Below are 26,305 nucleotides of genomic sequence, written 5' to 3'. Positions count from 1 at the left end.
CTTTATGCACAAAGATGTCCATAACAGCACTATACAAAGAAAATTTCCCAAAAATGGTCATAAAAAGCCAAAGAATAAAAACACTAACTGTCCAAAAAGAAAAAAATAATTTTTAAATACTATACACTCACTTGAAGGAATGTCATGAAGGCATTAAAAATATACTTTACTTTGAAGAACTGATAAAACATGATATGCACCTGTTACAACAGTAAGTGAAAAAAGCCATGTATAGCCATGTAAAAACGTACATGCCCTCTGACTGATCAAAGTCTGAAAAGAAATAAAGTAAAATGTTGACTACAGTTGCCTTTGGGCAACTAAAAAAGACATACATATCTCTCTAAACTTATTAATACACATTTACATCTAAAAATGACAGACGCATGTAAGAAAATCATCTTCCTTTTCGCTTGAAAAAAAAGCGGCTAAAGAAATAGGTCAACACACTTCAGAAACTTCTAGGACAGAATAAAGCATCGTTTCCTTAAACGATCGCCCTTATGCCACATTACCTGATTACAGAGGTACTGGCCCAGGCCAGGCCTAGCAGCAGCACTTAGATAGATCACAGGCTTCCTGTTATATAACACGTTGAACCCATCCACTACGAAGTCTTCATAACGGGAATGGATGGCAAGCCTACAGATCTTTGCGAGCCCTTCTCTTTCTTCTTCGTGGAAATAAGCACAGCCATTTTCATACCTGTTGAGAGACTCACATGTCAGTACGCTCTTACCTCTGAGTTTATAAGTCCCAGTCTTATAACCATGGAAGTAAATCTTTTCTCAACCTAGAAACTGTCACCCAGATCAAAGGAGATAGGAATCACCCTCGTCTCAGATGGCTGAAAACTCACGGCAGCTGGAGGTTATAAAGAACAAAGGCAATGACCCTTTATCCACACTGAGCTCCTGGAAGAGTAGGAACTAAGAAAACCAGTAGGAAATAGGAATGCCTCCGATATAAAAAGGCTGAAGATCATGGACTGGCTTACTTTACCAGAAAAGCAGCACTGGGTAATGTAGGCATGGTTTTTTGCAGTGTCAGCCCTAAAACATCCAAAGTTAAGTAAAACTGTCAATAATGCTAGTCAGGCTAAGTTTTGCTTTCACTATTATCTGCTTGGAAACTTTTATTCTTCTCCATCTCTAAAGAGAAAGAGAGAGAATTACAATTACAGGTGTTGGATTTTTATTAGAAGAAAATTTCTCCTTTGCCACACAGGCAAACTCGTACTCTCGCCAGGCCAAGCTCCTTCCCACCATCTGAAAATGAGTCTCCCAAGTTATTAAACGTTCCAACGTTAGGTAAACATTCCTTTTCCATAAAAATAACAGTATAAATAAACACAAAATACCACTGGTCTTTATCTTCTACTGATTCCTTACTCGGCTAGAATTCCTTAATAATGACAGTATTTACCACTGTATAAAGCAAATTTCAATTTCCCAACACATACTCATCTTCCTTATGACAGCATTTCCCTTCTACTAAAACACAGCTAATACTTTAAATAAAAATACTCGAATCCAGGGACCTCCCTGGTGGTCTAGTAGTTAAGACTGGGGGCATGGGTTCAATCCCTGCTTGAGGAACTAAGATCCAGCATGCGACACAGCATGGCAAAAAAAAAGAGAAAAACTCCCCCACACGTGCCTCCATTTCACTGCTACATCTTCTACCAACATGTGCCAACTAGGAATCTTCTTTCTCTTTCCTTATCTTTACTTTCTTTAAGTCATGGGTATGATGACACATTTACAGGAGACTTAGACAAATACAGAGCGAGATCACACACAGCTCTGCTATCTACAGTGACACATGAGAACCTGTGGACATTGTTCAACAGTGCAGGCTCATGTCCTCAGATCCTCCACGCATTACTTCATGGGTTCATTTAATCCTCACAACAATGCCATCAAATGGATATTAAGTCTATCTCTGCTGCACAGATAGGGAGACTGAAGCATGCAGAGTGGTTGAGTAACTCTTCCGAAAGGGAAGAGGCAGATCTGACTCTAGGTAGCACAGCTCCAGAAAAGAGACATCTCACAGTCTAGATCCAACTCATAAATGCCTTTACCAGAAACTAAAAACTTATTACCTGAAAATTCTGCAGAGCCATAAGGTAGTGTCTGAAAGTATCCTAGTAGTGAGTTTCCTCAGCTTCTCTTTATCCAGAGTTGAAATGTAAGCTCCCAGACTATGCCCCAACAAAGATATATGACCTTGTTCTCCAATATTCTGAATTCTGTTAATCAAAAATATTAGATTTTAAAAAAGGTATCAGTCTAAGCATAAACAAATAAAACTTAGAGACACAGTATTCCACAAAAACTTCTGTCACATTTGAAATCCACTTAACGACCTAGAAGGCAGAAACTGAGATAAATTTAGAAAATTCAATGCGTAATAAGGTATTCATAGCTTAGGGGGAAATTTTCTTTCTGAATTCAAGTGCTAGAAGATAAATATCCTTTTTATTGAATACCAACTAAATACACAAACTATTTTTAAATAATTTTCTCCAAATAAGTTTTTTAAATTAAATACTAGCTGTAAGAACTATAGAGAGTAGAGCTGAGATAAAATGCGCAGAAGACAATTTAAGAATTAATAGATGAAGATCAATTCCCTGCATTAAACAGCTACGTATAACAATTCAGCAAATTCAAGGGGAACTAGGTATTGCTTTGCATATAATTAAAGTGGATGGACTAATTTCCCTTATAAAGAACAAATGTAATAATGAAAATGACAGAATCAACAGGATTCTGGGCAAAGACAGTTCATAGAAAAGGGAATATAAATGGGCCTTAAAACGTACAAAAAAGACACTTAACCTGATTTCTTAAGAAAAATGCAAACTAAAACCATGCTGAAATATCATTTCTTACCTATCAGACTGGCAACAATCCATAAGTTTGCTAATACCCTTGTAGGCAAGCGTGTGGGGAAAAAGGTCCTCACACACATACAGAGTGGGAATGTGAACAGGCACAAGTCCATGCAGGGAAATTTGGCAATATCTGTCAAATTTATAAATATACAAACTTACTCAGTCTAGCAATCTCACTTCTAGGACTCTAATCTCCAGAAACACTACTTTGAGGAAATGACACATGTACAAAGTTACTAGCTGCAGGAATGTTTGTAAGAGTAAAACATGAATCGGAGACTAGTTAAATAAAATATGGCTCATCCATTAACACTGTGTGCATGTTCGGTCATTTCCAACTCTTTGCGACCCCAAGGACCGTAGCCCACCAGCCTCCTCTGTCCATGGGACTTTCCAGGCAAGACTACTGGAGGAGGCTGCCACTTTCTCCTGCAGAGGATCTGCCCGACCCAGGGATCAAACCCACGTACCCTGCGCTGCAGGTGGATTCTTTACTGCTGAGCTACCAGGGAATGCCCAGAGCAACATCAAACAGCTCTTAAAAGGAGAAAGTGTACTGCTATTCCAGGAATTTCAAGACATAAATGAAAAAAGGAAGACAAAGAACAACGTGCAGAGAATTTAGGCCCTGGAAGCAGTAAGCATAAACATCTGGCTTGGGTGTACGTATACATGAAGTATCTCTGAAGAATACACCAGAAACTGGCAGCTTATCTCTAGGAAGGAGAACAAGCTAGGGAGAGAGAGATAAGAAGGAATACTGCCTTTGCATATATACCTTTTCTATCTTTTGAAATCTGAACCAGAAGAATGCATTACTTATTCTAAAAAACACTGTATTTAAAACAATTTAAGAGAAAACTAGATAAATTGCTTGATAGATGCATAAATGGAAATAAGATAAGCAGATGATTCACAGATGGCATGGCTTGCCACCAATGAATTCAGCTGCAGTACTTCTCAGCAATCAAAAGCCCAGGAACAGCAACAGCCAGAAACAGAAGCACACAGCAGCTACCCTCTGGCCACTGCGCCAGCCCCTCCCTAAGGCACAAGACCATAAAAATGACAAGGTTTTAGTAAATGATTTCCTTTTATAAAATACATTATCTAAAACATGTCAACGTCTCCCTGAAGGAAGTGAATGTTGTTGTAACTTCATATATAATCTGGAATGAAATAAGGCTTATCATTGCAGCAACTTGTATGAATGCAATCATTATCAAACCCAAGAACACAGATACTCTCAAAGAGAAGCTGCCAACCGTTCTCCATTACCGGGTGCTCTGGGGCTCCTCGTCTTCGTCTCCATGCATCAGATTCTGAACTAACTGGAGGATGCTCACCATGTCTTGTCCACTGTGGAACAGAAAAACAGTTGATAGACGGGGAAATAGCACACGCCACTCCCTCCCCTCACCACCACTCTCACTATTTCTCTTGTCTCAGCTAGCTTTGATGTCTTTCTGTTACAACAGAAATAATGTGTTTTGAGATATAGTATACACCATCTTGTTTTTTAAAAATAAACCATAAGTTATCAACTGAATTCTGAATATAACCATACATATATTAAAGTATTAGTTGCTTAGTTGTGTCTGACTCTTTGCAACCCCATGGACTGCAACCCGCCAAGCTCCTCTGTCCATGGAATTCTCCATGCAGGAATCCTGGAGTGGGTAGCCATTCCTTTCTCCAGAAGATCTTCCCCACCTGGGGCTTGAACCTGGGTCCACTGCACTGCAGGCAGATTCTTGATCATCTGAGCCACCACGGAAGCCCCTTACTTGTGATTAATTAAATCTTCTACCTGAATGTAAATTTGATTTTTAAAAACTTCACTAGCTTTAGCAGTATTTCTCTACCAGTTCATTTGAGTCTTGGAGACTACTTAGTAAGCATATTATAAGGGTCAAAATAGTCCTTATAAGCTGCTGGAAGATCACAAAAGCAGCAAGAATACTATAATACCACTGGGTGTATCTAAGTTTCCTTCCACGTGGGATTCTTGTCTGTTTGTTTTAACAGAGTTAAACATGAAATGCAGGCATCGCTTATTACCACCTCTTCCCCAAACTGGAGAAACTGGAGACTTGGTTAGAGTATAAACAGACTTACTTCTGTCCAAGATACGTTTTTAAATGCTCATTACGTGAGGTGGAAACATACGAGAAGAATGTGAGCAGGGTGTTCGTTAGCAATGGCAAGGTGACTTGCAAAGCATGTGATGTCAACATGCTACCACTCTATTAAGGAGAAGGTGACATAAAAAGTTCTCCCTTTTGAAAAGCAATGTCCGCAAACCCATCTTCCTCAAGGTGCTGACCTTCACATGTGAAGGACTCTGGTCCTTGGACTCTATGCAGAAATGAAGCGAGGTGACCTTCAGGAAACCCTATGTTACAGAGCTGTGAGGACGCCATTAGTCCATGAAAAGCACTGAACTCTGCGCCTGGGAAGTGGGATCTCGGATGCAGCTATCAGCATTATTAGTGTGAACACCCTGGACTGGCGTCATTAATGCACTCCCACTCTGAATTACAGATGCTCCTGGCAGTATCTCTTCTAGGGAAACCTCTGCAGGATGAGTAGAACCCTATAACTCCCTTCAGCAGGCCTGGGTGAGGAGACTTAGAAGATCTGGTTCCTGTTCTCAGCTGGAAAATGAACTTCACCCATAGAGGACTTCCTCCATCCACTGGGATCCTTCCTTCCTCTGTTCTTTTGCAACCCTGAACGTATTTATATTCGGGTCAAAGGACGGCTTAAGGGAGTTGCACTATTTACCTATGCACGATTTCCTGGTTATAAAAAAAATAATAAGTTTGTCCGAAGGACACTGGGCCAGGACTTAAAATCCATATTAAGTGCTGCTGCTGCTGCTAAGTCGTTTCAGTCGTGTCCGACTCTGTGCGACCCCATAGATGGCAGCCCTCCAGGCTCTGCCGTCCCTGGGATTCTCCAGGCAAGAACACTGGAGTGGGTTGCCATTTCCTTCTCCAACGCATGAAAGTGAAAAGTGAAAGTGAAGTCACTGAGTCGTGTCCAACTCTCAGCGACCCCATGGACTGCAGCCTACCAGGCTCCTCCACCCATGGGATTTTCCAGGCAAGAGTACTGGAGTGGGGTGCCATTGTCTTCTCCAAACATCCTGTAAAAACTGTTGGCTGAACATCTACTTAATTTCCTGATATTTTCCCTGCTACTTCAAACCACAAATATTAGACAGATTTCCTTTAGTTGCCAAAAAATAAATCACTCTACTAATAAATGAGCTGATGCTTTCCTTTCATTTTCTTTTCCTTACTATACAATACAATGGTAAATCTTATTAAGTTAAGATAACTCTCACAATGAACCTCAGTCTACCAGATTGCTGGTTTCAAGGATGAAACAAGTACAATAGCTGAGTTATATTATGAGTCTTATATGCCTCTAAGAGGCTGTGTTAAACTCGGAACCAGGAAGGGGGAGAAACAGTAGGTATAGATAGCAGCATCACCAGCCAGCCAACAGCATTTCACTTTTCTGATGTTACACTGCATAGAACTCTCAATTTGCTTTGTGTTCATTAAAACTGTAAATCAGTGATGGTAAAATCTTGCTTTAAAGAAAATGTATACCTCACGCTGGAGTACAGCTGATTAACAATGTCGTGATAACTTCAGGTGGACAGCAAAGGGGCTGAGCCATACATATACACGTATCCATTCTGCCCCAAACTCCCTTCCCATAACACTGAGCAACTGTGCTAAACAGTAGGAAAAAGTGGTTCTCTTCCTTGCCACCTACCTGCCTTGCAGTGGCCCTGGAATATCCCCTGATAGGGGCTTCTTTCCATTTTCCTCCTCTGTTCTTCTAATTTAAAGGAAATAAAAAATTGTTATATTTCTAACATTGGAGCATGAACATGTGATAATATTGCTCATAAACTCTAGTAACTGATGTGGGATTTGAAACACATATTCCCCCACCCCCACCCCACCCCAGCCCCCCAGGCTGGGCTATAATTTCAGGAAAAGAATACTAAAAAAAAATAATAATACTTCAACCCATTTCTTGTTTACTTGACGTACTATACGACCTGAATATATAGTAAGAAGTATTTCTAGAATCAAGTTAATATATTACGTAAATTTTAATAGGCAGAAGTGAAAATTATAAGTCCTGCCCCTCAATTTCAAAATCCTTTAATGATAAAGCACCTTCCACTCAAGACAAACACCAGTTTTAAAGTCAGCTGCAGCTAAGCATGACGTGCTGAAAGCAAGAGGTGTCTTCAACAGCAGGAAACCAGTGCCACCAGTTTCGCAGCAGGCTGAGCGCGTTTAATGGGGTCACGTCTGTTCTGCAGGCTCACCTCTGACTGTCCTCGAGCATCTTCATGGCCTCCTTCAAGTTTTTTCCCATTTCAGCTAGAGTAGGGTCTGCTATCTGGAAAAAAATTTTTCAAAAGGTTAAATGTTAACAACCTTCTAATACTTCCACAACAAAGTTCATCAAGAAAAAAACTAAATGTTAAGTCCATCTTCTTCTGGATTTATTATAACATACTTGGGTTATGAAGCACATGCTTGATGTCAGAATTCCAACAGTACAAAGTCCCAGCCCCGGGGAGGCCGCTTTTGGCATGTTCCTCTCCAAGCTTCCCTCTCCTCACGTGCGCTTCTCCACACTGCTTTTTTCCTGCTTTACAGTGAGTACCGTTCCACATCAGTAGGTCCGCTTCATTCTCTTTAGCGGTTACACCTTTTTGTATCTGATGGATGTACTATAGTTTAACAGTCCTGAATTAATGGGCCTTTTAGGTTACTCGAGTTTTTCACTATTAGAAGAAAGTCCAGAGAAGTATGAATAGCATACTATTTGTTTTACGGCTGTAGCAAGCTGAAAAATGGGGCTTCCCTGGTGGCCTAGTGGTAACAATCTGCTTGCAATGCAGGAGATGTGGGTTCAATTCCTGGGTTGGGAAGATCCCCTGGAGAAGGAAATGGCAACCTACGCCAAGTGTTCCTGCCTGGAAATCCCATGGACAGAGGAGCCTGGAGGGCTATAGTCCATGGGGTCGCAAGGATCGGATACTGCTCAGCGGCTAAATCACCACCACCAAGCTGAAAACTAGCCCCCCAAAAGACGTTCATATCCTAATCCCTAGAACTTGTGAATGTGTCCCTCATGTGACAAAGTCTCTGCAGATGTGATTAAACTGTGGTCATCCAGGTGAGCCCTGAGTGCCCTAGCATGAACCAACATGAGAGAACTGGGAGGAAACCACACACAACAGAGAGCAGGTGCTGTGTCCCAGAGCAGAGAGAGATCTGGAGATGCTGCCCTTAGAACTGCCACCAATAAAGGCAAGGTGGCTGGCAAGCAACAAGCTGGAACAAGAAAGCAAGGGACACCCCAGAGCCTCTGGAGGGAGTGCGCCCTGCCATCCCTTGATGTCAGTTCACTGACAATGATTTCAAACTTCTGGCCTCCAGAACTGACAGAGAATACATTTCTGTTGATCCGAGCTACCCAGTTCATGTTAACAGGTTACAGCAATCACATGAAACTCCTACATTCAAGAATTTGCAAGTGCTTCTAAAACCTCCGGACACTTATACAAACTTGTAATACTGACGTCTCCAAAGAATTTATCATTCATATCCTTTTGGATTTTAGTACCAAGCGTACATCGACCTCCCATTCAAAACACAGATGAAACTAAATTTTTTAAATTCTCACAGAATTAAAACATTCACTCTTTCTTCTTATATCTCCGTAACAATTTTTAGGGAGACAGCCTTGTTGCCATGAATCTCTATGTAGCATGAGTTGAGTTATAAACAATTATAGAAGCTCTCTTTTGTTCTCCTCTTAAGTGTACTTCAAGTGTATTTATCTGCATTTTCCTCCTGTTGTCTACTGTACCTGGTAATAGCTTATCTTATGTAGATGTGCAATCAGTATTACCTTTAGTGTTGCATTACCTCCTCAAAATTGTGTTCTTTTTCTTAAAGAAATTCTACTGTTTACCAGTGTGAGAATACCAGGGTGGGTAGTCATTCTTCTCCAGGGGGTTTTTCCAATCCACGGATCAAACTTGCATCTCTCACATTGCAGGCGGATTCCTTACCGTCTGAGGCACCAGGGAAATCCCAGTGTAAGTACCAGAAAATGTTAAATCAAGAAGGGACCTTAGGGGTCTAGTCTAGGCATTGCCAACCTGAGTTCTTTGGAGCCTTAAGACTCTTGGGAAGAACTTTAGGGAGAAGGGGCTCGGCAGCCACCTGGAGCTTCCAGCTCCGCTCCCCTTTAAGGAGATCAGCTCTGTTTTTAACAACAGGGTTTTGAGTCAAGTTTCCAAAAGAGGAAAAGTATAGCATGAAAGCCTCTGTTTCCAGTCTAACATTTTAATTATTTATAACTTACTTATTTTTGCCTGCACTGCACGGCAAGTGGGATCTTAGTTCCCAACCAAGGATCGAACCAGTGCCCCCTGCAGGGGAAGTGCAGAGTCCTAACTACTGGACCGCCAGGCCAGGGAAGTCCTGATGTCACACTTCCGAGAGGAAACTAAGACTTCGAGAAGGACAGTGACTTGCCTAGGCTCATGGAACTAATCAAAGACAGAGAGCTGCCAGAACCCTGGTTTCCTGATCTGTTTCTCCCTCTATTACACCACACTGATTCTACAAGGGGTTAGAAAAGAATCACGTAGCCATATCCGACCTGATTTTTACAAAAGATAGAAAAATCACTTAAAAAACAACAGGTGTTTCCAATAAAAATCACAATTTAAATGTAACCACAAGGTGAGTGAAAGAGCAATTTAAAAGGGTCTCCTTGTTCTTCCTTAACAATTCTGAGTAGGAGGAGGAACAAGATAATGGTCAAGAGAAGTGATCTTGCTCCCCAGTCTGCTGGTCAAGGTCCTTACCACCCACATCTCCTGTGACACTCCAATCTTTGAGCATCTGGCCAAATGCAAAGACAAACAGTTTGCTTGATCAATTACTCTTCCCTGTTTCGTGCTTATAACATCTGTCCTGTCTGAAATGTCCCTGTGCCTTTTATCTACCGCTAACCACCTATTAAATCAGGATCCACTACTTTCAAGAAACCCTTATGGATAAAATCACTTTCACTTTTTCACATCCCCTCTAATGATATCGATATCATTTTTTCCTAAATCAAACATCTGGACTCACTGCCTGACAAATGACTGTACTAATATTCACGGGGACAGCAGGATGGAAGGCTTGAACCCGAGGCCATTCTAATATGTATCTGCCCAATTTCTAACATCCCTCACTGTGAACTGTGTTACAGGTGGCCTTCCCAGTACAGGTATTCTCCCCAGTATGATCATATGCTTCTTGAAGGCAGCCATTCAGACTCCCACTGATTCTGCCTTCTCTTATAGGCCTCAAGGGCTTCCCTGGTGGCTCACTGGTAAAGAATCTGTCTGCAAGGCAGGAGATGCAGATTTTATCCTAGGGTCAGGAAGATCCCTCGGAGAAGGAAATGGCAACCCACTCCAGTATTCTTGCCTGGAGAATCCCACGGATGGAGGAGCCTGGAGGGCTAAAGTCCATGAGGTCGCAAGAGTCAGACACAACTGAGCAGCTAAACAACAGGCCTAAAATGTCTAAAGTCAGCCTGAGTCTTGGATTGCCTGCCATATTGCCTCTGAAACCCCTCAGGAAGGCACAGCATACTGGATATCAACATATTGGCTCTAAGTTCAATACAACTAACTTTTCCTATAAGATTGAACAGATTTTTCAGTTAAGAATAGACAAAGTAGTCGACTTAAGAAGCTGCTTCACATGATATTACTTATTTTTAAACACCAGAATCACATGTGATGACAAGACGCTGACACTGAAAGAGGCAGGAGGGAAGTGCAGCTTCATATTTCCCCATCTGAGTCTCTCTCTCTCTCAAGAGCACACACTCATTGAGTGGAAAGACTGACATTTAAATTGTTCTTGCTCCTACTCTCTTTTAGGGAGTGAAGTGGGGGCAGGGGGTGGGGTAGCAGATGGGTAAGGAAAATAGCACGTTTAGTTAAATGTGAATAGAATGTGACTCCAGTGCTATAGACCCACATGGGCCTGTTCTGTTAACAGGATAATCCAAAATATAAAATGTTACCCAGCTGCAGGATATCAGGCCTTAAGTCAAAGAATGCTCTAAAAAAAATATTTATCAATTGGTTACTTAAAACTAAAAGCCATGCCTCTATACACTTCTACTGAGGACAGTGACTACTTTCTTCTTCACATTTCCCAACCTCAATACCTGTTACAGGGCCAGACAAAGAACTTGTGTGATAAATGTTAAAAAGCAATAGCAGGGCAACAGCCAGACACAAACCAAAATGAGCAAAGAATTAAGTTGAATAAAGATGTCCAACATTCAGTATTTAGAAGAAGACTGTTTTACACTATTCAGGGAAGAAAAAAAATAGTATTCTATGCCAGGTTCCTGGGAAAAATGTCATATTTTTCAAACCTTAGCACCTAACACAGGGCCTGGAGCAGAAAAAGGACTCAATGAGATTTGTGATCCTTAATTTACTGTGATCCCTCATTACTAACACTTACTGAATTGCTCTCTATATTCCAGACATCATCTAATTAACACCTTTATATACATTGTTGTTGTTTATTCGCTAAGTCAGTTTGACTCTTTGTGACCCAATGAACTGCAGCATGCCAGGCTTTTGTGTACTTCACTATCTCCCAGAGTTTGCTCAAACTCACGTCCATTGAATCGGTGATGCCATCCAACCATCTCATCCTCTGTTGTCCCCTCTTCCTCCTGCCCTCAGTCTTTCCCAGCATTAGGGTCTTTTCCAATGAGTCGGCTCTTCGCATCAGGTGGCCAAAGTATTGGAGCTTCAGCATCAGTCCTTCCAATGAATATTCAGAGTTGATTTCCTTTAGGATTGACTAGTTTGATCTCCTTGCTGTCCAAGGGACTCTCAAGAGTCTTCTCCAGCACCACAGTTCAGAAGCGTCAGTTCTTTAGCACTCAGTCTTCTTTATGGTCCACACATGGTCCTGACATCCATATATGACTACTGGGAAAACCATTTATCATTGACTATACGGACCTTCATTAGCAAAGGGATGTCTCTGCTTTTCAATACGCAGTCTAGGTTTGTCATAGCTTTCCTTCCAAGGAGCAAGCATCTTTTAATTTCATGGCTGAAGTTACCATATGCGGTGACTTTGGAGCCCAGGAAATTAAAATCTGTCACTGCTTCCATTTCTTCTCCATCGATTTGCCATGAAGTGATTACATACATTACTTCCTAGCAAACTCAAAGTTACAGAGTTAGCAGGCTTCAGAGCCAGAATTTAGAACAAGGTCTGAGGATTTCCCTGGCACTCCAGTGGTTAAGACTCCAAGCTTCCAATGCAGGAGGTGCAGATTTGATCCCTGGTCAGGGAACCAAGATCCCACGTGCCTTGAGGTGTGGCCAAAAAAAAAAAAATGTTTTTTTTTAATAAAATAAGGTCTGAATTACTCTAGAACCAGTGCTCTTAACCACTAGGCAATACTGCCCCTCAATTTCATCAAATAAGAAAACAAAGCAACTTACACTTTGAAAAAGCTCTTGTCTCAAAATCATAATTAGAGCTAAGGTCTCATTTTAAACGTAATCCTTGTTTGACTGATGTTTTCACCTAGATAAATGTTAGTTTATCAGAAGACTCTCCCTCTGGGTAAAATTTCTATTCTACAACAGCCTCAACTAGATGATCATAAACTTATTACCCAAACCAGAGCATATTTAAGAGTCAAGGCAGTACTATTAATAATTAAGCCAGGACAGCAGGTACAAACTGGGACAGTCTTGGGCAAACCAGGATGTACAGTTACCCCAGCCTTCACTACAGTGTTTACTTCCTATCTTAAATCAGTATTCCACCGAGTGAAGGCCAGGCAAATGTTTGCAGTGCTGGCTGTTCATGAGTTATAAGGTAAAACCAAAGACAACACATAATTCAAAAGGAGTGCACTGCAGTGCAGGTACTGCCCATGGCACTTTTCTCAATGCTCAAGACCACACAGTATTGTTACGAGAGACATCTTTTCCTCCCTATAAACAATATATTTTCTCTCATTTAAATCTTGAGTACAGGGGCCTGATTAAAAACTGGGGGCTAACTAGAAACAATTCCTGAAAAAAGGCCCCTTTATTAACAAAAAAAGCAACAGAGTCTAACCATCCCCCACCCCTTTTTTTTACACAAAGGGGCTGCTTCCTCCAAAAGTTTATTACGTAGATGAATTTCCTGGACAAGATAGGGATATCTTGTCTCTAAGACAGAGTTCAGGATGAAGGAGGTTAGTAGGCAAGAAGACACTTGAGGTTTTTTAGACTCCTTATTGTTGTTGTTCAGTCGCTCAGTCATGTCCAACTCTTTGCGACCCCATGGACTGCAGCATGCCAGGCTTCCCTGTCCTTCACTCTCTCAAACTCATGTGTTTGCTCAAACTCATGACCATCAAATCAGTGATGCCACCCAACCATCTCATCCTCCATCATCGCCTTCTCTTCCTGCCTTCAATCTTATCCAACCATCAGGGTTTTTTTCCAATGAGTCAGCTCTTCACATCAGGTGGCTAAATTATTGGAGCTTTAGCATCAGTACTTCCAAACAATATTCAGGGTTGATTTCCCTTAGGATTGACTGGTTTGATATCTTTGATGTCCAAGGGACTCTCAAGAGTCTTATGGTAGCAGTCGCTAAGTTGTGTCCAACTCTTGCGACCCCATGGACTGTAGCCTGCCAGGTTCCTCTGTCCATGGGGATTCTCCAGGCAAAATACTGAAGTGGGTTGCCATTTCCTTCTCCAGGGCAAGAGTCTTATACAGCACCACAATTCCAAAGAACCAATTCTTTGGGGATCAGCTTTCTTTACAGTCCAACTCTCACATCCATACATGAAAGTGAAAGTGAAGTCTCTCAGTCGTGTCCAACTCTTTGCGACCCCATGGACTATCTAACCATCCCTTTTGAAGTCAGTTGGCATTTAGTCTGTTTCCCTTCCATCATCTTTTCTGCTGTCTTGAAGCAAGCCAACACAGGCTGAACATGAATGTGGTGTTTCAAGATGCTTTTCTAGGAAAGGGCCCTGCAGCCAACACACACTTCTGCGTTGGACTCCTAGGGTCTCCACTCAACTGGGGTCCTTCAGCCCTCAAGAGGCTTGGAGCAATTATACTGTTTAAAAACAGAGCCCAAATGTGCAACAAAGCATATACAGAGTGCGTATATCCACTGGCTCACTTTCTAATTACAAGACCACATGTACACTACTGAAAATTCAGAATCCGTTATTAAACTGTTAGTCATTAGACTGCAAATTTGTAAATTATATTTCAGCGACGGCTGATTCTGTGTAATGAAGTGGATTCCATATTTTTGCTCCAATTATGTCTAACAGAGATGCATGGCATGGCTTAATGCAATTTCAAAGCTCCTAAGGAGAACCATTTAATTGCTCATATGGTAATGTCAGAGAACCAGACAGCTCAATTTGTAAAACAAGCCCTGCCATTCATTCTTTCATAAGCATTTTTTAACAATGACTTTTATACTAGTGGATTTACATCACTTTCATGTGGGATATTAAAATAGTCTGCCACTATCAAAAGAAGAAATAGTATATATGTAATGTTAAAATATCACTAACATTCCCACAACATAAATGTTAGAGGAAAAAAAATTGAAAGTCAAATGCAAGATAACATAGTAAAGGAGGTCTGGAAGTAACTCTCAACTTTTCAAAGTTGTAGGAAACTAAATTTATTTGGAAGAAAAATTATTTGAATTAATGGGGGAAAAATACTTATTTTTGCCTTTGGCTAGAATTATATCAACTCAGTTACGAGGTAATACTCCTATTATTTGGATTATGTTATATTTATCATTTTATTCTATTTCATTTTTCTGAAAAACTGCTGGTCATGATCTGCTAAATTGATCTGACATCTCATATATAGGATGTAACCTGCAGTTTAGGGGATGGGGACTCACACCATTTTAATGGATGTCACTGAAAATTCATACCCGGTAATTAGTAACAGAATAAACAATAATTTGTTAATAGACATATTTTATTAACTGAGAAGTTGTTTGTAATAACCTTTCATAAATGGACACTACAGCAGAAGAAGAATAAAATCCCAGGGCCAAAGATTTGGGAACCACTGCTCTCCAGGGCTTCCCTGACGGCTCAGACGTTAAAGAATCTGCCTGCAATGTGGGAGACATGGGTTTGATCCCTGGGTTGGGAAGATCCACTGGAGGAGGGCATGGCAACCCACTCCAGTATTCTTGCCTGGAGAATCCCCATGGATAGAGGAGCTTGGTGGGCTACAGTCCATGGAGTTGCAAAGAGTCAGACATGACTGAGGAACTAAGCACAGCACAGCTCTACATACACTTAAAATATTTTCAGCTTCCAAGGTGTTTAATTGAGCCCTTGAACACATTTTGTTCAATTAAACCAGCCCACCAAAGTGTGACCCAAAATTATATTATTCACTTTCACATGAAGGACAGAAATAAAGGACAGAAATGATATGGACTTAACAGAAGCAGAAGAATACACAGAAGAACTATACAAAAAAGATCTTAATGACCCAGATAACCATGATGGTGTGATCACTCACCTAGAGCCAGATATCCTGGCGTCTGAAGTCAAGTGGGCTTTAGGAAGCATCACTACGAACAAAGCTAGTGGAGGTGATCGAATTCCAGTAGAGCTATTTCAAATCCTAAAAGATGATGCTGTGAAAGTGCTGCACTCATATGCCAGCAAATTTGGAAAACTCAGTAATGGCCATAGGGATTAAATGTCAGTTTTCATTCCAATCCCAAAGAAAAGCAATGCCAAAGAATGTTCAAACTACTGCACAACTGCACTCATCTCACATGCTAACAAAGTAATGCTCAAAATTCTCCAAGCCAGGCTTCAACAGTATATGAACCGTGAACTTCCAGATGTTCAAACTGGATTTAGAAAGGCAGAGGAACCACAGATCAAATCGCAAACATCTGGTGGATCATTGAAAAAGTGAGAGAATTCCAGAAAAACATCTATTCTGCCTTATTGACTATGCCAAAGCCTTTGACTGTGTGGATCACAACAAACTGTGGAAAATTCTGAAAGAAATGGGAATACCAGACCACCTGATCTGCCTCCTGACAAATCTGTATGCAAATCAAGAAGCAACAGTTAGAACTGGACATGGAACAATAGACTGGTACCAAATCAGGAAAAGAGTATGTGAAGGCTGTATATCATCACCCTGTTTATTTAACTTATATGCAGAGTACATCATGTGAAATGCCAGGCTGGATGAAGCACAAGCTGGAATCAAGATTTCCGGGAGAAATATCAATAACCTCAGATATGCAGATGACACCACCGTTACGGCAGAAAGCAAAGAAGTAAAGAGCCTCTTAATGAAAGTGAAAGAGAAGAGTGAAAAAGTTGGCTTAAAACTCAACATTCAGAAAAGTAAGATCATGGCATGCGGTCCTATCACTTCAAACAGATGGGGAAACAGTGGAAACAGTGTCAGACTTTATTTTCTTGGGCTCCAAAATCACTGCAGATGGTGATTGCAGCCATGAAATTAAAAGATGCCTGCTCCTTGGAAGAAACACTATGATCAACCTAGATGGCATATTAAAAAGCAGAGACATTACTTTGCCGACAAAGTTCCAGCTAGTCAAAGTTACGCTTTTTCCAGTAGTCATGTTTGGATGTGAGAGTTGGACCATAAAGAAGGCTGAGAGCCGAAGAACTGATGCTTTTGAACTGTGGTGTTGGAGGAGACTTTTGAGAGTCCCTTGGACTGCAAGGAGATCCAACAAGTCCATCCTAAAGGAAATCAGTCCTGAATATTCACTGGAAGGACTGATGTTGAAGCTGAAACTCCAATACTTTGTCCACCTGATGTGAAGAACTGACTCATTTGAAAAGACCCTGATACAGGGAAAGATTGAAGGCAGGAGGAGAAGGGGATGACAGAAGATAAGATGGTTGGATGGCATCACCGACTCAATGGACATGATGAGCAAGCTCCGGGAGTTGGTGATGGACAGGGTGGCCTGGCGTGCTGCAGTCCATGGGGTTGCAAAGAATCAGACATGACTGCATGACTGAACTGAACTGATGTGACTATACACAACTGCCAAAACTCAAACTGTGTGTTTTTAGTGCATATAAATCGTTCCTTAATTTTTAAAAAAGGAGGGCAAATTGATTGAGTTGACTGAAAAGAAATATTCAGCAAATAACAATACAAGTGGTAACAAAGTTCACAAATGGTATAAGAATAATGGCTATTTTAAAAATGCAGACCTAAACCTTCAACATTTGCATTAGACATAAAAAAGTCACTACACAGACATTATCACAACATCATAAGTCAAGTACGGTGGTGGTGGTTTAGTCCCTCAGTCATGTCCAACTCTTGCAATCCCACGGACTGTAGCCTGCCAGGCTCCTCTGTCCGTGAAATTCTCCAGGCAAGAATACTGGAGTGGATCCTCAATCCCTTCTCCAGAGGATCTTCTTGACCCAGGGATCAAACCTGGGTCTCGTGTATGCAGGCTGATTTTTTATTGCTGAGCCACCAGGGAAGCCCAAATCTACTACACTTCAATTAAAAACAAACAAACAAACAAATCACTACCTTTCTTCACTACTCTTCAAGGCAATCAATAAAGCTCTGAATTGATGTTTTTAACATTCCACCTACTCTTCAGCTTTCCACAGCTTTCTAAGCAGGTTTAATCCTGGATAGTGATAATCATGCAAGTATCAACTCTCCAAACACCATACATTTTCCTCCCAGGTGAAAACATAGCAGAAAACATAAAGAATGCCTGCTGTCTAGCACTAAACAAGTACCCCAAATACTACGCATCTCTGAGAAGCAGAGTTTCTCAGCAGCAGCAGCTGCTCCATGAACACAGCTGTTCCTTTCGGGTTAACCATGAGAGATGACAGGGACCCTCCAAGCCGACAGAGCACCTTGCAAACCTGACTTTCTCACTGGGGCCTCAGTTTCTACATGTCTAAATACTTTTATGTAGTGCCAACAGAAAAGAATTTAATTAAGAACCAGGCACTCTCATCTGTTTGTCTTTTAAAAGTTGGACACTCTTGGAAAATCTTTTATTTTTAACTATCATAGACTCTATATGTGAGTGTTTGAGAACATGAAGACATCCTGTATTTTTTACTGGCTTATTAAGCAAAATATTTTAGTTGAAAAGGGATATACAAATGTGGCATAAGGTGTTGGTATGTAACCTTACAAATCCCTCAAGAAAAGAGGCAGAAAAGAACAGATAGGAAAAAGAAGGGGCAAAAATACACAAATAAGAGGGGGAAAATCTGGTATCAGTAGGGATGAAACACAGTGACACCAGATCAAATCTGGCATCACAAGGAAAAAAGGCCATCAATTCACTCCCATAAGATACATGCTGGGCAGGCTTCCCTGATGGTTCAATGGTAAAGAATCTCCCAGCGAATACAGAAGACACCGGTTCGATTCCTGGTCTGAGAAGATCCCACATGCCACAGAGCAACTAAGCCCGTGAGCCACTGCTGAAGCCTGTGCACCAAGGGCCGGGCTCTGCAACAAAAGCCACTGAGATAAGAAGTCGCACAGCACAGCTAGAGAGCAGCCCCCTATCGGCGCAACTAGAGAAAAGCCCGCTCAGCAAGAAGACCCAGCACAGCCAAAAATAAATACATAACTAAATAAAAAAAAACTGTTTTCAGATACATGCTGGGAAGACCAGGGATCCAAAAATTTCAAAAACTGTGTATTCCAAGAGACTACTACTTCTGGAGAATCAATTCACTTAGACATTTTATCATGAGTGCCAATAACTACAAGGAAGGAAAAATACCACAACAAGCAAGCGCTAGTTCTAAAATGTTTACTAGTTTATTTGGAATCACATAGAACCACATACTTAACTCTGGAACAAAAAAGAAAACCGCCTAAAGAAAAGCATGCTATAGTCACTGGAAAAAATAAGTCACTGAGACATGCTTCTTTAAGAAGGTGTTTCCTAGGACTTGGTGGGTGGATCAATTCAGAAAGATAAAGATATCCATTGCCCTTATCAATACAATTACTTCCAAAACTGAATTGGAATTATGCAGATTTAATGTTGTCAACCTTATCTTAATAAGAATTCTCAGGAAAGGAAACCGTCAATTCTTGAAGGCTCTATGTATCTTTAGGCCTTTACTGAGTAAAACTGTGACTCTGCTAAAATTCAGCTATTTCCAGGGGCCAAAACCAGCAGTTTCATAGGACCCCACCCAATACAATGCCCAGTCTAATAAGCAATTCAGTCTCACTAGGTTACTGAAAGCCTTATAGCAGCAACATGCTCAGTGTCACTGAGTTGCACCTTCAAATTGAAGACTTTATTTTGCTGTTTCTACTTTTTATGCATATAGAAAAAAGATCTTAGAAAAGTTTACTGCCCCTCAGTCATGCCTTTTCCATGGGCATTAGAAAGTAGATAGGGCCCCAGGCTGGACTCAAGAACTATCTAACATTAAGGCAGCTAAACACTTAACATTTGCCACAAAGGAAACAACAAAAACAAAAACTATTGTGATAGCAACAGAAATTAAACAAATATTAAACTCAGAATAATTTTATAGCCCTTAAATATTGTTTGGAGAGAATGGATTCGATTTTAGCTAGATAAATTTCTGAAAGGAAGTTCTGGATACTTTCAATGTGATTGGAGGCATATAAATATACATATCTTTTAATATCTGATTTAACATCAAGAGACAAAATGGCTTCTTTTCTCTTAATTTATATTCTAACAGCAGTAACACTGGGAGCTTCCCTGGTAAAGAATCTGCCTGCAAAGCAGGAGACCCGGGTTCAATCCCTAGGTAAGGAAGATCCCCTGGAGAAGGGAATGGCAACCCACTCCAGTATTCTTGCCTGGAGAATTCCGTGGACAGAGTCTGGCAGACTACAGTCTGTGGGACGGCAAAGAGTTGGACACAACTGAGTGACTAACACACACTTAAGCAGTAACATTAGGCACAAATATAAAGCAAAAAAATGCATTATATTTACATTTAGAACAAACCTAGAAAAGTCGTGATTCTGAACTAAGTATTCTACCTAAAGAATCTCTTCCACATAAACTTTCCGACCACTCACTCAATGCCCTTTGTTTCTTAATTCCTGTGCTTCTTTTCATCCCTCTTCGCTATACAAAGTGCTTCCCTGATAAATCAGTTGGTAAAGAATCCGCTTGCAACGCAGGAGACCCCGGTTTGATTTCTGGGTCAGGAAGATCCCCTGGAGAAGGGATAGGCTACCCACTCCAGGATCCTTGGGCTTCCCTTGTGGCTCAGCTGGTAAAGAATCCACCTGCAATGCGGGAGACATGGGTTCGATCCTTGGGTTGGGAAGATCCCCTGGAGAAGGGAAAGGATATCCACTCCAGTATTCTGGCCTGGAGAATTCCATGGACTGTACAGTTCATGGGGTCACAAAGAGTCAGACATGACTGAGCGAACTTTGACTTGCTATACAAGGCTTTGCCTAAACTTGTATGCCCCCTACTGTAACCTCTTTCAGAGATCGTATCTTATGCATCTTGTGTCTCTTTCTGAACTCAGCACAGGGCTTTGACTGTAGATGACCAGCAATAAAAAACCTGAAGTCAAAGTGCTCTGGGTGAAAACAGATGACATTAAGCTCAAGCAACTGCTATCTATAATTATAACTCAAAATCCTAGGTAAGATGGAATACCCAGGCCTGGGGAACACCAATAGCTCTACTGTTAACTATTGCATATCTTGAATAAATTGCATCTAAAATCTTGAATAAACCAAGAACCACAGATGTCACAAATGTTTGGGATCAGGAACGTTGCCATGTTTCCCTGACACCCAGCATTTAAGAATCACTTACTGCCCTAGGCACAATGCACCTACATGCAAAACCCTCCATCACAATAATGCAGAGGTCAGCTTTAAATGAACATTATAGGTGTTCATCTCCTCACGGAAGTCTTCCTTTTCTCTATAAGAGTGGGATCCACAAAGGCATATCACAGAAACTACTCATTTCAAGTTTGGCTCATGGGGGCTCTTTCTGTGAGCATTTAAGTAAAGAGCAGGGATAAAAATTCTGATAGTTCTTATCAGTAATGGTCAGCAATGTTCCCACCATGCACCTCCTGCTGCTCCTCATAAACAGTGAGGTGGGAACAGAATTTTCCAAAATCAAGTCCAAGGGATAGGGGACACTTAGCTCTGGATGAGCACAACGATCAAAAATGGGCTTGGTAGTAACTATTTAGGTTAGAAACAGGCTCCAAGTTGCCTCTCTTAGAACCAAGAGTTAGATATACAATAAATAAATTGGCCCCACTCTACACCACTGTCCAACAGAACTTCTGTGGCGATGGACATGTGCTATTGTCTGTGCTGCACTACAAACCACGTTGTGACTGCTGAACACTTGAAATGTGGCTCCTGTGACTGAAGAACTGAATTTTAAACTTACTCAATTTTAATTAATTAGATTTAAATGTAAACTGCCAAATATGGCTGATGGATGGTGCAGCTCCAGATTCTCTAAGTCAGTGGTTCTCAACCAGAGGGGATCCTCTCACCCCAGGGGACAACTGCCTCAATTTGAGATGTTTTTGGTTGTCACACTGTCGGGGAGGAGATGCTATTGGCACTGAGCGGGTGGAGGTCAGGAATGCAGCTAAACACCCCACAGTGCATAGGATGGCCCCCACGGCAGAGAACGACCCAGACCAATGTCAGGGGTGTCAAGGAGGAGACATCTGCTCTAAGTTTACTCAAGGCTGGAATTAAAGTAAATGCAAAACAAACTGCAATACACCTTGTCTAAACATAATACCCAGCAAGAATGAGATTTTTTTCCCAAGCAACAGGAAAAGGTCTGGGCTGTTCTACAAGTTTAAAGTAGCAGGTTTTTACTAACAGGTGTATGTAGGTGTGCTGAATACCTCATTAAGATCTTCAGCACCAGTGTTATTACTTCCTGTGGCATTTTTTAAACTTGGATCAACATTTTACTTAAACATAAGTAAACACTGTGACACTCCTTCCTTATGAGTTGGACATTCAATATTGATGGTTTGAGGCTCCTACTCTTCTAGTTTGAATTTCTTGCCCCTTGAATTACACTGGGCTTCCCTTGTGGCTTGGGCTTCCTTTGGCTCAGACAGTAAAGCATCTGTCTACAATGCGGGAGACCTAGGTTCGATCCCTGGGTCGGGAAGATCCCCTGGAGAAGGAAATGGCAATCCACTCCAGTACTATTGCCTGGAAAATCCCATGGAAAGAGGAGCTTGCTAGGCTACAGTCCATGGGGTCGCAAAGAGTCAGACACGACTGAGCGACTTCACTTTCCCTTTCCCTTGTGGCTCAGCTAGTAAAGAATCCGCCTGCAATGTGGGAGACCTGGGTTTGATCTTGGGTTGGGAAGATCCCCTGGAGAAGGGAAAGGCTACCCACTCCAGTATTCTGGCCTGGAGAATTCCATGGACCATACAGTCCATGGGGTCGCAAAGAGTTGAACATGACTAAGCGGCTTTCACTTTCACTTTAATTACCCTATCTCTAGTTTTTCCGGACAATAATTTGGAATACAAAAAGACAACTGATATATTGTGAAAGAAAAATCAAGGCAAGGAAAAGGCTCTGTCATCACAGGTTTGCAGTCTGAATATTATTTAAAGAAAAAGCAAGGGTACAAAATGACATTTGGACCAAAGGAAATGTACTGAGTGATCCTATTAAACAGCGATGGCACAGTACAGTGTAGAGTGAGAGAGATTACTTGAAATTTTAGAGGATGGGTATTAAATAACATTGTGGTTTCTGTAGCTAGTATTAATCATGCAGGGATCAGTTTAAAGGGGATCATTCAGAACTGCTCAAAAAGTTCTTAAATTTACGCATACTAGCAATGTAGAATTTAACACAGAATCGTCTGTTCCTCAAAGAAACCAGAATAATGGGCACAATGCAATGTTTTACTTTGATGCAAACTATTTTTCAGAACACAAAATCCTCAACACTCATATTACAGCAATGCTTTTTCTTTTCTGCCCACTTAGCACCAAGAGAAACTGTTCATTACAAGGAAAGCCCTCTATCGCTTCAAGGAATATAAAAATAAGACACAGTACTAGTTCTGAAAAACTTACATTCAAAGTTTCCACACTGGCCAAAGGCAGAGACTTCCAGCCCACACGTTCTGAATTCCTAAAAGATCACTGTAATTGTGAATGCGCCAGGCTTAAGCATGTCGGAGTTTCAGTACCTCTTCAGATCTTCATTTGAAGAGTTTAGATCTTTTATTATCAATTAACTCTTAAGGACCAAACACTGCGATACACTGATCAAATACCAAAAAAGTAGTATGTAAAGAAGGATTCCAACTCACTCTTTCCTAGATTTGCCTGTAATGAACTATTCCTGGAGGAAAACACTCCAGTTCTTTCAGTTTCTAACGGAAATGACACAAAGCTGCTCCCATCTTCTTTATGAAATTGGAAAGGAAACACTGAGGGGAAATTGTTAGCATCATTTGGTATTCAACCACTGGTCCACATGCGCTGTAGACCTGGGGTTCTGGGCCTCGGCACTACTGATAATCTCTGGCATGGTGTCTGTCCAGAGCAATGTCGCATGTTAGCAGAATCCCTGGCCTCTACTTACTAGGAACCAGAGGCCCCTCCCTAATTCCTGGTTGTGACAACCAAAATATGTATCCAAACGTTGACCAAATATCCCCCGGGGTGGGAAAAACTGCCTGGTGGTTGAGAAACACTGATTTAGACTGAAAACTCCAAAAAAAGATAGACACTGTGTTCATCAAAAGCCTGGGAAGGCTGTTCCTAGCCAGAAACATTCACCACAGAGGCAGTGGAATAAAAACATATTATCTTTGCCCTTTCTTGATTCCTTCCACCCAATTTACGAGAAATAACCAACGTGTAGGCTAAATCGCATGTGAAGACCTCTGGCTCAACTTGTAGTTAACTCCCTTCAACTCGCCAGTGACAAGTGAATAAATCTATAGCAGCTGCTGCACTGAAAAAAATGACCAAATATTTGCCAGTTCAAAATTAAAATAAAGCAGTCTTAAAACACTACCATCGCTCCTGAACCCCACATAACTGATAAACCCGGTCTGGACAAGCAGACTCCCAAGGAAGGACTCCGGAGGCGGGCAGAAAGTCAGGTCTGAAGGTAGGGATCCGTGAAGAAACCTAAGCTCTGGTTCTCGTTTACCCGCCCTAAATCCGGGACAATTAGAATCCATTTCACATGCCAGAGCGGTCAGCTAGGTACACCACGCTGCTGTTCTCCCAAGAGGAGACCAGAGGAAAACGCTCCTTCCAGCGGTTTTCCGACTGACCCCAGGGTCTCCCTTGGCCACAAAAAGGGGGAGCCAGAAAGTTGCGCGGCAGCAGCATCGCCCCAAACGAAAGTCACCATCTGCAGAAGCCCCGCCCCTTTCTGGACCTCAGGGGTCTTTAAACGACCGCATCAGAATCACGTGGGGACCTTGTTTAACCCACAAATCCCAGTCTCGCCCCCCTGAGGTTCGGACTTCGAGGCTGAAAATCTGGATATTTTTTCCTTAACCAAGGGCCCCAGGTGACTCCAAGGCACGCTAAAGAAAGCAAACTCGGAGACCGCAGACAACCTACAGGTTTGCAGTTGGCTTCGAAACAACTGGGACTTCATTCCAGGCGCTTCTGGGGCCGCAGACTGCTGGCTCTGTCATTCGAGAGGGCGAGCCGAGCGGAGGCAGGCGCCACGGTCGGCCCCGAGGCCCCCGACTGGGCTCCGGGTCGCTCGCAGCCCCCGCACAGAACCCGGCCCCGAAGACCCCTCCCGGTCCACGGGGACCCTAGAGACCCCCGGGCCCCGTGACGTGACCAGGGCCCAGCCGCGAGGGCCGAGACGGACGCCCTCGCAGCCAGACCACCTCAGGCGGGCCCGTTAGCCCCCGGTCCCCTCCCGGGTCACAATGGCAGCTCCCGAGCGGCAAACAGTCGCCCCGGAGGAGGGGGGTTTCGGGTCGCCGCGCCGCGTCCATCCCCAAGCTACGGACCTTCTTCTCCAGGGACGCGTCCATGGCTGAGGCGGCCGGTGGAGCCAGAAGGAGGCTCGGCAGTCCCAGGCGCTACTTCCGCCTCCCGCGCCCCGCCGCCGTTTCCACGCTGGCAGCGCTGACGTCCAGCGCGCCCGCGGCGGGCAGGGCCGAGATGAGGTGGAGCTGCCCAACAGCGCCGCTGGGAGGGGAAAGCGGGTCTCGGGGTGCAGAGGTGGGGGCGGGGAAGGGGGCGGGGCGCGGCGAAGTGGGGCGGGGCCTGTGGGGCGGCGCGCGGCGCGGAGGGGCGGAGCCCGCGTGGAGGCGGGGCGCGGCTTGAAAGGGCGGGGGCTGCGTGGGGGCGGGGCGGGGGCTGCGTGGGGGCGGGGCGGGGGCTGCGTGGGGGCGGGGCGGGGGCTGCGTGGGGGCGGGGCGGGGGCTGCGTGGGGGCGGGGCCCTCCAGCCTTCTGTTCCTGGCCGTCTCACCGGCTAGCCCAAATGGTCCCAGGTGAGAGACTGTGGCGCCGTTCCAAACGCTCCTCAAAAAGCCTGTCGCGGGCGTCAGGGTAGAAGTGTGATAATTACAAGATATCAGTCATGTAGTAAAATGGTGGAGATGCTAGTAAACTCACCGGCATTTCCGGGCTTAGTCTCCCAAGCTCCCCTACTATCAACATCCCTCAGGAATGGAACAGGCCATTCCACCACAGAATGGCGCAGCATCGGTGGTTTCCTAGGTGCTAAGGGCTTCCGCGGGTTTCAAGTATCGGACTCCATCGAGAGTACCGGCTGCTCTGAAAAGGCCCTGGTCAGAGCTGTGGTGGGCTGCCGTTTATGGGGTCGCACAGAGTCGGACACGACTGAAGTTACTTAGCCGCAGAGCTGTGGAATTTGTCTCAGATCTTCCCGCAGAATTTTAGACGTTCTGAGACAACCGGCACAGTCTCTTTCTTCATGTCGGGGCACAATTATGACTTGTTAGATAATAATGATAATAATAGATCAGCCGCTGCTCTTCCATTTTATGCTACAGCAGCCCTGTGATGTAGAGATCATCATTATCCCGGTTTCGCAGTGCCAATCTAGGTAGGATCCCAGCGTCTGTATGCTACACGCACTGCCTCTATAACCACTCCCATCCCTGCTGTATAATCATAAGGTATTTCCGGGGAATGAGGGAGGACATAAATGTCCTTATTTTTCCCTGTAAACGAGAGAAACTGAA

The 26,305-nt window shown here is 42.8% G+C and overlaps 1 protein-coding gene across 1 annotated transcript in view; it reads right to left on the bottom strand.

Moving 5' to 3' along the window:
- The window catches only part of PDXDC1 (pyridoxal dependent decarboxylase domain containing 1), a 54,786-nt gene extending 29,539 nt beyond the window's left edge, over positions 1 to 25,247 (bottom strand). The window contains exons 1-6 of the mRNA XM_052652148.1: positions 25,102 to 25,247; positions 7,263 to 7,336; positions 6,695 to 6,760; positions 4,181 to 4,261; positions 2,108 to 2,254; positions 516 to 705 (exon numbers count right to left, since the gene is read on the bottom strand). Coding sequence (XP_052508108.1) covers positions 516 to 705; positions 2,108 to 2,254; positions 4,181 to 4,261; positions 6,695 to 6,760; positions 7,263 to 7,336; positions 25,102 to 25,125 — 582 coding nt within the window. The 5' untranslated portion in view covers positions 25,126 to 25,247. The remainder of the gene's footprint in view (positions 1 to 515; positions 706 to 2,107; positions 2,255 to 4,180; positions 4,262 to 6,694; positions 6,761 to 7,262; positions 7,337 to 25,101) is intronic.
- Positions 25,248 to 26,305: the final 1,058 nt, after the last annotated feature.

Source organism: Budorcas taxicolor, chromosome 2 (genome assembly GCF_023091745.1).
Source record: "Budorcas taxicolor isolate Tak-1 chromosome 2, Takin1.1, whole genome shotgun sequence".
Taxonomy (NCBI): Eukaryota; Metazoa; Chordata; class Mammalia; order Artiodactyla; family Bovidae; genus Budorcas; species Budorcas taxicolor.
This window is presented reverse-complemented; position numbering and strand designations above follow the sequence as displayed.